General features: G+C 42.6%; 1 protein-coding gene across 5 annotated transcripts in view; it reads left to right on the plus strand.

Annotated features, from left to right (window-relative positions):
* The window catches only part of Tcp11l1 (t-complex 11 like 1), a 90179-nt gene that overhangs the window by 26128 nt on the left and 48576 nt on the right, over positions 1-15475 (plus strand). For all 5 annotated transcript variants that reach the window (XM_017802883.2, XM_017802880.2, XM_017802888.2 and 2 more), the window contains 3 exons: positions 815-1035; positions 4048-4184; positions 7569-7762. In XM_017802883.2, coding sequence (XP_017658372.1) covers positions 815-1035; positions 4048-4184; positions 7569-7762 — 552 coding nt within the window. The remainder of the gene's footprint in view (positions 1-814; positions 1036-4047; positions 4185-7568; positions 7763-15475) is intronic.

The following is a 15475-nucleotide window of genomic DNA, read 5'->3' on the forward strand; positions in this document are numbered from 1 at the left end:
AAAAATGTGTAGCCAATTTTGAAAGAGATGCATCCTTGCTCTGGAAACTGTTACTATGTCAATGCTATTGTAATGAAATTCTTCTACTAATTATGTGGTTATTAAATAAATTTTTAAAAAAGAAATATTTAGCCAGGTGTGGTGGCGTACACCTTTAATCCCAGCACTTGGGAGGCAGAGGCAGGCGGATCTCTATGAGTTCAAGGCCAGCCTGGTGTACATAGTGAGTTCCAGGACACAGCTGGAGCTACAGGGAGACTCTGTCTCAAAAAGACCAAAAAAAAATATATATATATATTTAATTCCACACACACAAAAATATTTTTAAAAACAATCATATTGAAGAATTGTATCTATGAAAAATTGGAATCAGTGGCTACCTCGCAGACTTTCATGGTAAATGTGTTTTCCTTTTCCTATCCTTAACCATTTTTAGCCAAACATGGTAATACATACCAATAATCCCAGCACGTGGGATGTCTAGTTTGAAGCCAGACTGGGCAGACTTGCTTCTTTCTGAAGCAAGACCCTGCCTCAGAAAAACAAACACAAACCCACCAAACAACAAACAAAATTCCAATATTTTTGTGCATGTCCAGGAAATTCCTAGAGCATAAATGAAGCTTACATAGCTATTCTAAATGACTTGTGAGTATGTTTTCTGTAGATCTGTTGAATAAGAGGCTAAGTATATATGTAGCATTATAGTAGCAGTTGGTAAACCTTTATTTTGGATAATTATAAATTCTTTTGTGTAAAATAAAAATGATGTCTGGCTAAGACTTCGATTAAACTTAGCTGTGCTCTCTTGTAGACGCTGTTATCTTTCCTGCTGCCTGGACACACTAGACTAAGAAACCAGATAACAGAAGTCTTGGATCTGGACCTGATAAAACAGGAAGCAGAGAATGGAGCCCTAGACATTTCCAAGCTGGCAGAATTCATTATTGGCATGATGGGGACATTGTGTGCACCTGCTCGAGATGAGGAACTTAAGAAACTAAAGTACATTAAGGAAATAGTGCCCCTTTTCAGGTATGGAAATAGAAATGTGTCCATCACAGTGCACCAAAATGAAAACCTGTTTTCAGATTTCAACTTCCCAAAGTCAAGGGCTCAGGCATTTAAACACTTACAGTCACTCTTTTTCCAGCAATAGGACCTCGAACTCAAAACCAGTTTGAGGTACATGGTGAGACCCTGAAAAATGAATGATTGGATGGATGGATGGATGGATGGATGGATGGATGGATGGATGGATGGATGGATGGATGGATGGATAGATGAACAAATAAATAAACAAGGGAGCTAGCAGTACTTCTTAGTTCCAGCTAACTAATCCAGTGGCTTTGATGACTCAGGTTGTCCAAGTTTTTGATTAAGAAAATTTGGGCCAAGCATGGTGGCATACACCTTTAATCTCAGCATTCTGGAGGGAGAGGCAGGTAAATCTCTTGAGTTCAAGCCCTAGTCTACATAGTGAGTACCAGGCCAGCTGGGGCTACAGGGAGACCCTGTCAAAAAAGACAAAGAAAATTTGGATCCCACATAAGCTCAAGACAGACAAAATGCCAGCATAGACATGGGAAAGTGGCTCAGAAACTCTAACCCTACCTGAGGAACTATTGGCAACTGATGATTGCTGAGAAGGGGAAATTCAGTTACATTTAAGAGTGAAATTCTTAGTAGGTTGACCAGACTCCAATGGATGAACCCACACTGAAGGGCATTTGAGTACACAAACCTGTCTCTGTAGGCATATATATTAACTGATCCTCAGATATTTTTTACTTATTATCTTTTTTATTTTATGTGTATGCGTGTATTGCCTGCATGTAGATAAGTACACCCGTGTCGTGCAATGCCCGTGGAGGTCAGAAGAGGCTGAGAGGCTGTCGGATCCTCTGGGACTGGAGTTATGGACAGTTGTTAGCTGCAATGCGGGGTCTTCTACAAGAACAACCAATGTTCTTAACTGCTGAGCCATCTCTCCAGACATATATATTAGAGTACAAAAATTTGGTGTGGGGTTAGAAAGGTACAGATACGGGAGGGAATATAAATTAATAAAATATATAAAACTCCCAAAAATTCAATTAAAAATGGACATTGCATGACATGGGTGCACTTAGCTACATGCAGGCAATACACTCATACACATAAAATAAAAAATAATAAATAAAATATTTTGAAAAAATTTGGAGATCCAGGTGTTTTTTCCATTTCCATTTATTTTAAAATATTTTTTATTTTATTTTATTTCTTGAGACAGGGTCTTCCTGTAGTCCCAGTTGGCCTGGAACTCACTATTGTAGACCAGGCTGGCCTTGATCCCACAGAGATCAACTTGCCTCTGCTTCCCTAGTGCTGGGTTTAATGGCATGCACCACCACACTTGGCTGTTTTATTATTATTGTTATTAATTTATTTTTTGTCTTTTTGAGACAGGGTCTCCCCGTAGTCCCAGCTGGCCTGGAACTCACAAAGATCTACCTGCCTCTGTCTCCCAGGTGCTGAGATTAAAGGCGTATGCTACCACGTCCAGCTTATTTTATTATTTTTAACCATGTGTACCTGTGTCTATGTCTGTGCGGGTGTATGTTCATGTGAATGCAGATGCCCCAGGAGGCCAGAGGTATACCCTGGAGCTGGAGTTACAGGTAGTTGCCTGATGTGGGTGCTGGGAACCAAACTGGGGGCCTCTGAGAGAGCAGCAAACACTCTTTAACCCTCTGCACTATCTCTTCAGCACTAAAATCTGGAGATCAGAAGAAGGCAGTGGATCCCCTGGAACTGGAGTTACAGATGGTTGTTAGCTGCCATGTGGGTGCTTGAAATCGAACCCTGGTCCTCTGCAAGAGCAGTCAGTGCTCTTAAACACTGAACCATCTCTCCAGCCCCAATATTTATTATTTTTACTTTATGCGTATGAATGTATTGCCTGCATGTATGTAAGTGCACCGTGTCATACAGTGCCCGAGGAGATCAGAAGAGGGCATCAGATCCTCTGTAATTGGAGTTATAGACAGTTATTAGCCGCTACGTGGGTACTGGGACTTGAACCCTGATACTCTCTAAGAGCAGTCAGTGCTCTTAATTGCTGAGCCATTTCTCCAGCCCCAGAGATCTGAGTTTTTGGAAGGACTATGTAAGCAGTGTTTGGGGCTACTCCCAGTCAACAGGCTATCTTGTGGGCAGTTTCTGATGCCTCTGGTTTCCTGTAGGTAGATTTAGAGAACTGTTGGGAGTGCTTTCTAGTAGGAACAGTATGCCTCCCAGGAGAAGTGGGCTGCTGATGGATTTGGAGATGGATAGTAAGGGGAGGGGAGGCTCAGAATGTAGAGAAGGGTTACTCCTCAGACTGCATCTTTTCCCACACATGAACGCTGTCTAGAATGCAGTACATTCTAAAGGACCTTCAGACCTGGACCTAGGAGGATATTTTATCCTATTCCTACTTTTGTGTAGGGCCACATCTACACCTGAACCTTGGGTTCTTAACTACCCCCTGCATGTAGGCACTCAGCAGTTCTTAGTTGGCTGCCATGAGGGCTACCTAGAATCAAAGACCAAGTTCTGGGCAGGAGAGGCAGTGTCCAGCCTCAGGGGCAAGAGGTAAGGATGAGAGAACAAAAAAAAAAGCTTAAAATTTTGTAATATTTCAAGCCATTGTTTCCCAATTTTTTTCTTTGTTTTATTTTTAAGTTTGTGGGTGTGGGTGTGGGTGTGGGTGTGGGTGTGTGTAGGTGAGTACAGGTGCCCCCCCAGAGGCCACAGGTGTTATCTGATCTCCTGGAGCTGGAGTTAGAGGCAGTGCTGAGCCATTTGATACGGGTGCTAGGAACTGAACTTGGGTTCTCTGTAAGAGCAGTATGAGCTCTTAACCACTGAGCCATCTTTCCAGTACCTAAATTTGTTTTTAATTTACTTTTCTCATAATTTTCCAAACTTCTCTTGTTGCCCTTTTTGAGATGAATCCTTATCTCTTTTCCTTTAAACTGTGTTTACTTCACCTCTGCCTGGTTCTAAAGCTCTTCCTTTTTTTAGGGCAATCTTTTCTGTGTTGGACTTAATGAAAGTAGACATGGCAAACTTTGCTGTCACTAGCATTAGGCCACATCTCATGCAGCAGTCAGTTGAATATGAGAGGAAGAAGTTTCAAGAGGTTTTGGAGAAACAGCCAAGTAAGTTTAATTTGGTGCTTTCTGGTGCTTTTTCATCATTGGTATTTTTATTTTGTTTTTCATTTTAGTTGCTATAGTATGTTGCATAATGATACTATCTTCAAAACTAAAATCATGTGTGAGGGTGGTATAATTTGAAGAAGGAAAAGCATGAGATGCTAGGACTACATCTGGAGGTTCTGAGCATTGAAAATAAAACTCAGGGGCTGGAGAGATGGCTCTGTGGTTAAAAACACTAGGTGCTCTTGCAGAGGACCCAGGTTCAGTTCTCAGCACCCACATGATGGCTAAAAAACTGTAACTCCAATTCCAGGGGAATCTAATGCCCTCTTCTGACCTCCGCAGGCATTGCACAACATGGGTACACTTGCATACATCAGACAGTACTCTCATACACATAAAATAAAAATAAAATATATTTTAAAAACAGAAAATAAAGCTCAATTGAAAAGCAAGAGCTATGGGTAGGATATGAGAGTATGAATGAAAAAGAATTAAGTTTACTACATTAAATGTCCCCCCCCCCAAAGAAAACACCAATTTGAGATAAATTATATTTTGGGTCTTGACCTTAAAATCATGACAAATCATACTGGGTGTGATGGAACAGGCCTTTAATCCCAGCACTTGGGAGGCAGAGGCGGGCGGATCTCTGTGAGTTCAAGGCCAGCCTGGTCTATATAGAAAATTCCAGGCCAGCTGGGGCTATAGGGAAACCCAGTCTCAAAAAACGCCAGAAAAGCAAAACAAAAAAAATCATGACAAACCTCTTACTAATCAATTTTCCTCCTTATGGGGTATAGCAGAAAATGTTTCTTTTGTTCTGTATGCAGAAGTCTGTTTTCACAACCAGGAAAAGTCAGTTTTTGTTTTTATTTTTTATTTTTGAGACAAAGTTTTGCTATGTATCCTTGGCTGGCCTGTAGTCAATGTATAAAACGAGTTGACAGTCGGGCATGGTGGCATATGCCTTTGATCCCAGCACTTGGGAGGCAGAGGCAGGTGAATCTCTGTCAGTCTGAGTCCAGCCTGGTCTACACAGAGAGTTCCAGGCCAGCTGGGGCTACAGGGAGACCCTGTCTCAAAAAAGACAAAAAACAAAACAAAACTTAAACTTGTGGCAGTCTTCCTTCCTTTCCCTCCCAAGTGCTGGAAAGAAAATGGTATTTTTATGAACCTCTGACATGACTGTAGGTAAAAAAAACTGCTAAGAATCTAAAGCTGTTGTATTTCAGGGTGCTTTCAGATGTGTTTGATGAATTTCATTTGGCCTCCAGCTTTGCTGTGGCTTTATGAAGAGGTGAAAATGGCAGTGTCTGGATAGACCATGTTGCCTGACTAGATTAGTTAATTCAATGCCCCCAAAGTTGAATCCTGCAGCCTCACGAGGGGTGCTTGGGGCCACGAGGAGTGTGGGAAGAGGCCAGTAGAAGTAATTGCAGAAGATTGGCTGGCACATGACTCAGACTCTAACTGGTATTACAGTACCCCTCAGGAGGCACCCAAGGGCATGGTTTTATAGGCTAAAGAGCTTTAGTGGAACAGTAAAATACCAGGAGCTCAGGTGCAGTGAAGGGCTCACTGCTGAAGTAGGAGCCTAGCTATAGTCCCTGGTCATCAAGCACTTGTCCACCATTTCAAGGTTTTCAAAGAGTTCAAGGGCCAGAGAAAAGCTGCCTTCAGAAGGTTAAAGGCAGAGTGAGGCCAGATGACCCAGCAGTTAGGACCACATGGAGACCTTTGTGCAGAGAACAGAGGTTCATCCTCTCGCATTAGGGAAGAACTGACAGCAGCTGTGACACCAGCTGCCTGCCTTTTTTTTGAAGAAGGTAGGCCTCCATCAGAGCTGCAACACTTCCAAGACCAAGATACATTTTTTTGTTTAGAATGTGGACAACATCCTCTTGTTCTTTTAGGGTACCTGCTGCATTATCAGCTTAGAAAGCAGGGGGAGCATGATGGCCCTTGAAAGCTACCTGAGCCCCACTGACAGTACTCCCAGTACAATGTATTATACACCAAACACAGCCATGTGTAATCCCAATGGATGTGTAAGACCTAGACAAGGGAGGCTGAAGAGATGGCTCAGCATTTAAGAGCACTGACTGTTCTTGCAGAAGACCCAGGTTCAAATCCCAGCACCCACATGGTGGCTAACAACCATCTGTAACTCCAGTTCCAGGGGATCTGACACCCTCTTCTGTCTTCCTTGGGCACTGCACAACATGGGTGTGTGGGGTCTCTCCCTCCCCTCGTGGGTTGTTGGCCACCGATTGATGAGAACAAAGGGAGCAGAAGCGACAAACAGGGTCAGGATGGCCAGTGAGCACTGACGGAAGAAAGCCCTTCCAGGGAGGCAGATTCAGTGATTCAGCTCCAGATTCAGTGCTACAGCTCCATTTATTCAGTGGGGCTTAGGGAAAATAGTGTGGAGGCAGCAGCCAAAGCTTCAGCTGATAGGTGCTTATAGTATGCTTTATTTGCATGTGGCCGTAGGCTCCTATCCCACTATAGGGCAATGCCTAATTATCATATAAAAAAAACCTGGGGGTTTTATTGAAGGTAACTATGCCAAAGGTCATGTTCCAAATTAGGTTAGGCATCCGTGCTTGGTGGCACTTTCCAGGTAAGTCAGGCAGAGAGCAGGAGGCCCCGCTGAGAAAGGGAGCCCCTTAGAGCTATCTGGACATGGAGGACTACAACCTTAGCAGCAGGGTTCCCCAACAATGGGTGCACTTACACACATACAGGCAATACACGCATACACATAAAAATAAATTTAAAAAGATTCAGGCATGGTGATGCACACCTTTAATTCTAACACTCAGGCCACAGAGGCAGGTGGATCTCTGCGTTCAAGGCCAGCCTGGTCTACATAGTGAGTTCCAGGCTAGCTGGAGCTACAGGAAGACCTTGTCTCAAAGAGACCCCCCCCAAAAAAAGAAAGACCTAGACAAGAAAAGAGCTGGTCTCAGAGTGGAAGGTGTAAGGAGACTCTGGCTGCTGTCTTGACCACCTGTCTGTGGGCCAGAATTTTTGTCATCTCACAGAACTGCAGTCATCAGGACTTCCAGCTGCATATGCAGTGGTCAGGAGAGGAGAGTCAGAAGGAGAGCAGCAAAGCCTGGCTAGGTGCTGTCAGTCTAGGAAGCAAATCAGGTGTTGCCCTTTTCTTTATCAGAGGAATTTGATATTTAGATAGATTATGGCTTGCCTGGGGTCATGCAGCTAGGGATGAGCAATACTGTGATTTGGATTGAGTTCTGTGGATTCCAAAGTTCATTCTCTATGCTGTATTTCAATATCTGAATAATCTTCCCTAAGGTAGTTCCAAGAAACATCCCTGCAAGAGTCAAGGTAATGTTTGCAACCTTGTTTCCACAGACTCCCTGGACTTTGTCACCCAGTGGCTGGAAGAGGCCTCAGATGAACTTACGACTCAAAAGTACAAAGTCTTGCCAGCTGGGGGAGGGGCTTCTGGCTCTGGGGATGCTCCCATGCTAAACCCTGTTGCCATTCAGAATTATGCATACCTGAAGCTTTTGAAATGGGATCACTTCCAGAGACCTTTCCCTGAGGTAGGTGCTGCTAGGTAGTCTAATCCTGCGTACTTTATCTCATACTCCCAGCTTTTTAAAAAAGAATCATGTTATTCTGATAGAATTAACATACCAAAAGGTCCTTTTTTTTTTTTGGTCTTTTTAAGACAGGGTCTCCCTGTAGCCCCAGCTGTCCTGGATTCACCATGAAGACCAGGCTGGCCTCAAACTCACAGAGATCCTCCTGCCTCTGCCTCCTGAGTGCTGGGATTAAAGGCTGTACCACCACGCCCGGCTACATCTTTTGAAAAAAATTGCAGTTAATTCTTAATAAAATTTTCAGTGTATGAAACAATGGGTTTCATTCTGACATTTTCATATATATCAATTGTACTTTGCTCATATTTACACCCCCCCATTACTGCCCTGTCTCTCACTCTTCTTCCTGCTTCTCCCTTTTCTCTTCCCAATAACCTCCTTTGGCTTCATGCTTTACATATTAAAAAAAAATTTGTTAGTGTATAAGAATTTTACCTGCATGTATATAAGTGCACCGTGCATGCAATGCCTATGGAGGCCAGAACTTTATATGCATGGAATCATACCATTTATCCTCTTGTGTCTGACTTATCATGATGTCTTCAAGGCTTCATGTAGTACGTGTCAGCATTTCTTTCTGGTTTCAGATTGAATATTGTATCCTGTTGTGTCCACATCGCATATTTCATTTATTCTCTTTCATAATTTTATTGTTGCCACTTTAGCTATCATGAATTATGCTCTCATGAATGTCTGTACAGCATTCTGTGTGGACATGAGGTTTCAATTCTCTTGGTTGTATATCTGGAATTACAGTTGCTGGTGACTCCAAGCTTAACATTTCGAGAGACTGCTGAACGCTTCTTCAGCAGCTGTGTTGTTTGACAGCCCTACCAGCTGTGTGCAGTACTTCCAGTTTTTTATCCTGTTTTTGTTTATCTTGATCAAAGCCACTTGTATTGTTTCACAGCCGTTCTACAAACACTCCTTCTGCAAACACTCCTTCCCCTTCCAAGCTGAGGAGTGTTTTCTTCATGTTCAAGTGTTTCTAGCTGTAGCAGAATGACCTTTGGGGGAGTCTGGCAGTAGCTCATTTGGTGTGTGCCCTTGTCTTCTTTGAGGGCATTTGTTCTTGTTTCTAGCCTCAGTTCCTGCTGCTCCTCTAAATGTCTTTCTCGTATGTTCTTTATTTTTTCTTTCAAAAAGTTGTAAGCTTCCCTTCTTGCTCTGAGTTCTCTGTATTAAAGGGGGATCTGAAGATGGTGTTGACTTGTTGGAAAGTGTTCCTCTCTGAGTAGTTATGTAAGACCTTCTGGAGGAGACCTGACGTTTCTCTTTAAAAAATGACTACAGGGAAGATTGTGGTTTTCACTGGGACTACATGTCTGTTCCTAGAATTCATCTTTGGAAGTCTTTTGCATCCTGAAGTCCAGTACACACTGTTGAGAGGTCAGAGTGCCAAACTAAAATGAAGTTGCAGCCATGTATAAAGGGGACCCGAAAAAGAGACTGTTGGGAAGTCTACTCCAGCAAGGCTGTTTAATGATAGGATTCAGTCTTCAGAGACAGTTTTACCTCCTAAGATGTTTGGACTCTGTGCTGCACAGCTTTAGTTGCCAACTTGACACACCTGGGTAGAGGGAGCCTCAACTGGGGAATTTTCTTTTTTGGACTGGCCTGTGGCCATGTCTGTGTTTTCTTGATTCTTGATTCTTGAGCCATGTGGGAGGGCCCAGCCAGCTGTGGGTGGTGCCACTCCTGGGCAGGTGGGCCTCTATTATATAAGAAAGCAGGCCTGGCATGGTGGTGCACACCTTTAATCCCAGCACTCAGGAGGCAGGGCAGGTGGATTTCTGAGTTCAAGGCCAGCCTGGTCTACATAGCAGGTGCCAGGCCAGCTGGGGCTATAAGGAGACCCTGTCTCAAAGAGAGGAAAAAAAAAAAAAAAAAGTTGAGCAGGGGCCAGGGGAGTAAGCCAGTAAGCAGACATTCCTCCATGGCCTGTGCTCCAGCTCCTGCCTCCAGGTTCCTGCCCTGAGTTCCTACCTTGGGCTCCCTGATGAACTGTGACCTGGGAGATGTAAACCAAATAAATCCTTTCCTCCCCAAGTTGGTATTGTTCATAGTGTTTTGTCAAAGCAATTGAAAGAAAATTAGAACAGACTCTGACTCTAAATTGTAGTTTTTTAAAGACACTATAGTCTTTAAACTTTAAACAATAAAAGCCTGAAACTTTTATTGATCTTCCTACATCAGCCTCCCAAGAGCCAGGATTACAATATGGGCCACTCTGCAGGACTTGACCCTAAATTGCCAATGTCTTGATTTGAAGTATTTCAGCTTCTTATAAATTTATCATGTGAACTGGGCGTGGTTGTGCACGCCTTTAATCCCAGCACTCTAAAAAAATAAGACCAAAAAACCAAACAAAAAAAATTGTCATGTGAGAGGCAACCATGGCAGTCCAGCTTTCAGGTGGCCCTGTGGATTCTGCTCCATTCGTCATTTCCTTTTTTCGGGGGGGGGGTGTCTTTTTGAGAGACCCTCCTCTTCCCTGCCTTCCTATTTCCTTGCCCACTTAACCCTTCTTATCCCATTATTCCCTATCACTGCATTCTATCTCTTCTCCCATTAAGCTCCCATCCCTGTGTCCCTTTCTAGTTTCCTGACCTCTATGAATTTTCCATTCTAAACACACATATCTAAAGATTCAAAGGTAGCATCCAACTTATGAGAGAGAACATGTGATCTTTGTCTTTCTGAGTCTCAGTCACCTCACTCAGGATGCTTGTTTCCAGTTCTATCCATTTAGCTGCAAATTTAATAATTTCATTGTTCTTTTTTTAAAAAAATATTTTTTATTATTTTTATTTTATATGCATGAGTGTATTGCCTGCATGTATGTGAGTGCACCCTTGTCGTGCAATGCCGCGGAAGTAGGAAGAGAGCTTCAGATTCCCCTGGAACTGGAGTTAAGGACGGTTCGTAGCTGCCATGTGGGTGCTGGGAATCGAACCTTGGTCCTCTGCAAGAGCAGTCAGTGCTCTTAACTGCTGAGCCATCTCTCCAGCCCCATCATTTTTCTTTTTTAAAAAAAATATTTTTATTTTATGTGTATGAGTGCATTACTTGCATGTGTGTAAGTGTACCTGTGTTGTGCAAGGTCATAAGAGAGTGTTGGATCCCCTGGAACTAGAGTTTACAGCACTGGGTGAACAACACTGCCAAGTTTGACTGCAAGTTTGGCATGGACTCCAGCCTGCTTTATCCATTTTAGAAGCTTAGACGCTTTTCTCTTCTATGTCCTCCCCCCCCAGGATTTTCCTTTCCACAAGTTGGGGGCTTAACTGGGTATGGTCTTGCCCTGGAGGCACTCTCTCCATTGTTTAAATTTGAATCTCTAGGCCCCTCAATCATTTTAATCTCCTTATCAATGGGATCCTCTCCAGCACATGCCAGGGCTCCAACATTTATCTTCCTAGTGCTCTTTTTCAATCCAAACCGTATTTCTTTCTGCCCCATTTGTGCTTTTTCACTGTAGATCTGCATAATATTCACCATTAATATCCATGCCACCATTTCTACATTAGGCTGTCTTGCAATTTCTTCTGCCAGAGAAATTAGTCCATTGCTTTTCACCTTAGCCTCATGCACCTTAGCCTCATGAGGGCAGACTCCAGCCAGACTCTTTGCCAAAATATCCCAATTGCTGCTTAAGTCTTTATTTCCCTCTGGAACTACATTATTCTCAGCACTACTTTCTTCCAGGCATCTACTAGACTGGCCTGTTAAGTTCTGCTTACAGCAATCATATGCTTTTCTAGCCCTAACTTCCAAAGTCTTCCACATTCTTCCAAAACCCCACATGGTCAAGTTCTACACTGCCAACAGCCCACTCTCTGGTACCAATTACTGTATTAGTCACTTTTCTGTTACTGTGATAGAAACACTGACCTGAGCAACTTATAGAAGGAAGAGTTTGAGCTTACAGTTCCAGGGGAATTACAGTTCATCATGGCAGGGAGGCATGGTGGCAGAGGTGGCTGGAGGAGGAGCAGAATCTAAGCTCTCACATCATCACACAGGCACAGGAAGCAAGAGAGAAACTGGCGATCTGGCAAGGCTTAAGAACTCTGTAAGCCCACCCCCAGTGACATGCTTCCTGAAGGATAGCCACACCTTCTAAAACCTCCCAAAACTGCCATCATCTGGGGACAAAAATGTCCAAACACTTGGAGCCTATAGGGAACATTTTCATTCAAACCACCACAATACCCCCTTTCCCATTCCCCTTTGGCACCATCCCATAGCCCCCCACACACACACGCACTGGAGTTTAAACATTCTGTCATTTGTATTAAGGCCTAATATGTAAAGTTAGTGTCCCAAGATGTCCCTCAGTGCAAGTTCATCCATTGGGGTTTAGTCAGCCTATCTAGAGTCTCTCCCTTTAAGAAGATCAGCTCTTCCTCACGCAGCAGAAATCAGCTGCCAATAATTCTTCAACTAAGATTGGGGCTTGCGGGGCTAGAGAAATGGCTCAGCTGTTAAGAGTACTGACTGCTCTTGCAGTGGACCCGGGTTCGATTCCCAGTACCCACATGGCAGTTAAGTAGTGTCCTTGATTCTGGTTCCAGGGGAATCCGACACCCTCTTCTGACCTCTGCAGCATTGCACAACATGAGACACTCACATACATGCAGACAATACACTTGAACACACACACAAAAAAAAAAAATTAAAAAAAAAAAAAGGATTGGGGCTTGCTATTCATTTCCACAGTTTTGTCCTGGGTTTTTGTCTGCCAAAGTTTGTATGAGAAGGGTCCCACGCCTGTAGGAGTATTTCCATATGGCCATGTACCTCCTCCTTGGCACTTACAATCTTTCTGCCCCCTCTTCCCCAATGGTTCCTGAGTCCTGGGTGGGTGGACCTCAATATAGGAGTCTTGTCCAAGGATCCATACTCTGCCAACTCTTATTCTCTGCATTTTGGCCATTTGTGACCTTTTGTGCCCCTGGCTCTGGCATGAGGGATCTTCACTGATGCCGTGAATCTTAGGATTAGGTGTAGTGGTTACATCCTAGATGTGTTACTTAGGCTTGGGCAATTCACAGAGAATCTGTGTGTGACCAGTGGCATAACTCTAATAATCTCTGTCTGTTGAAAAAGAAGCTACATTGATGGGTGGTGACTGAGATACTTGTTTATAAGGATTTGGTGGGAGGATCTACAAGTGAGGGAGAACATACATCTTTTGCTTTTCTGAGTCTGTGTTGCTTCACTTAGTATAACAGTTTCTAGATCCATCCATTCACCTGCATTCATTATTTCATCTTTCTTTACTACTGAATAGAACTCCACTGTGTAAATATACCACATTTTTGTTAACCACTCATCACTTGAGGGGCACTTAAGTTGCTTTCATCTCTTAGCTATTGTGAAAAGAGCAGCAACAAACATGGTCATACAAGTATTTCTGCAATAGGATGAGTCCTTATGCCAAGGAGTGGTATAACGGGGTCATATGGTAGGTTCATTTGTAGTTTTGTAAGAATTCTCCACACTGCTTTCCATAGGGGTTGCACAAGTTTGCATTTCCACCAGCAATGAATGAGCGTTCCCCTTTTTCCACATCCTTGCCAGTGTTTGGTATCATTTGTTCTCTTGATCTTAGCCAGCCTGACTGGGGTAAGGTGAAATCTTAGGTGGTTTTAATTTGAATTTCCCTAATGACTAACAATGTTGAACACTTTTTAAGATGTTTCTTAGCCATCTTTATTTCTTCCTTTGAGAACTCTCTGCTTAGATCTTTAGTTCATCTTTTAGTTATGTCATTTGTTTTCTTGATTCTTTGTTTTTTGAGTTCTTTATATATTCCTTTATATAAACCTCTGTCAGATGTGTCACTGGTGAAAATTTTTTCCTACTCTTTGGGATTTCTCTTCATTTTCTTAATTGTTTCTTTTGCTGTACAGAAGCTCTTTTTTTTTTTTTTTTTAATATTAAAGCCCCAGCTGGCCTGGAACTCACTAGGTAGACCAGAATGGCCTTGAACTCATAGAGATTCGCTTGCCTCTACCTCCCAAGTGCTGGGATCAAAGGTGTGTGCTACCACAGCTGGCACTGTACAGAAACTTTTTAGTTTAATGAGATCCCACTTGTTGATTGTTGACCTTAATTCCTGAGCAACCTCCACTAGTTCTTTTATTGTTCAGGATAATTTTGGTATTCTGATTTTTTATGATTCCATATGAAATTTAAGATTATTTTTTCAATTTCTTTGAAGAATTGTGTTGGAACTTTAATGAAATTGTGTTGAATCTGCAGATTGCTTTTGGCAAAGACCCACCCCCTCCAAAAAAAAAAAAAAACATATGAACAAAGATGAAAAAATTCTCAATAAAATACTTGCAAATCGAATATAAGAGCATATCAAAAAGATTATCCAGCACAATCAAGTAGGCTTCATTCCAGAGATACAGGAAGGTTCAACATACATAAATCCATAATTCAATCCAGCACAGTGGTTAAGAGCAGTGGCTGCTCTTGCAGAGGACCGAGGTTTGATTCCCAGCATCCACATGGCAATTAACAACCATCCATAACTCCAGTTCCAAGGGAATTAGATGCTCTCTTATCTCTGTGGGCATTGCACAACATGGGTGTACTTACATACATTCACGCAATATGCTCATACACATAAAATAAAAATAATACATTAAAAAAATCTAACATCCATTCATGATAAAAGTCACAGAGAACCTAGAAACACAGGGGATACATCTCAACATAATAAAGTCAATATACAGCAAGCCCACAGCCAACATCATACTAAATGGAGAAAAACTCAAAGCATTTCCACTAAAATCAGGAGCCAGACAAGGATGTCCATTCTTTCTATTCCTGTTTAATACAGTACTTGAAGTCTTCACTAGAGCAATAAGACAAACGAAGATGATAAAGTGGATATAAATTGGAAAGAAAGGCCGGGTGTGATGGCGCATGCCTGTAGTCCCAGCACTTGGGAGGCAGATCTCTGTGAATTCAAGGCCAGCCTGGTCTACATAGTGAGTTCCAGGACAGCTGGGGCTACAGAGAGACCCTGTCTCAAAAAGACTTAAAAAAAAAAAATTGGAAAGAAAAGTCAAAGAATCCCTATTTGCAGTTGGTACGATTCTATACAGAAAAGATCCAAAAGACTCTACCAGAAAAATCCCAGAGCTGATAAACACATTGAGCAGAGTTGCAGGATACAGAATCAACACAACAAACACACTGAGAAAGAAACCAGGGAAACAGTCTCATTCACAATGGCCTCAAAAACCATAAAATACCTTGGAATAAATGTAACAAAGGAAATGAAAGACTTGTGTAACAAGAACTTTAAACCATTCAAGAAAGAAATTGAAGATACCAGAAAATGGAAAGACCCACATGCTCATGCATTGATAGGATTAATATTGTGAAAATGGCCATCCTTCCAAAAGCAGTGTACAGGCTTAGCTGATTCTTAAGTAGCATACTGTGCTACATCCTTTCCCAGCAGCATCCCGCCCTGAGCTGGAAGGAGAGTTCACCAAGGCTGCCTTGTAGCCAAAAAAGGCAATCTAAGAACTCCTGAGGGGGTACTGCAGAGCAGGTCCGAGGCTGTGGCCACACTGCCCTCTGCTGGCCACCTGGGTCTCTGCTCATCAGTGACTGTTCATTACA

This window comes from Nannospalax galili, unplaced genomic scaffold, assembly GCF_000622305.1.
Source record: "Nannospalax galili isolate Female #2095 unplaced genomic scaffold, S.galili_v1.0 scaffold11, whole genome shotgun sequence".
Classification (NCBI taxonomy): domain Eukaryota; kingdom Metazoa; phylum Chordata; class Mammalia; order Rodentia; family Spalacidae; genus Nannospalax; species Nannospalax galili.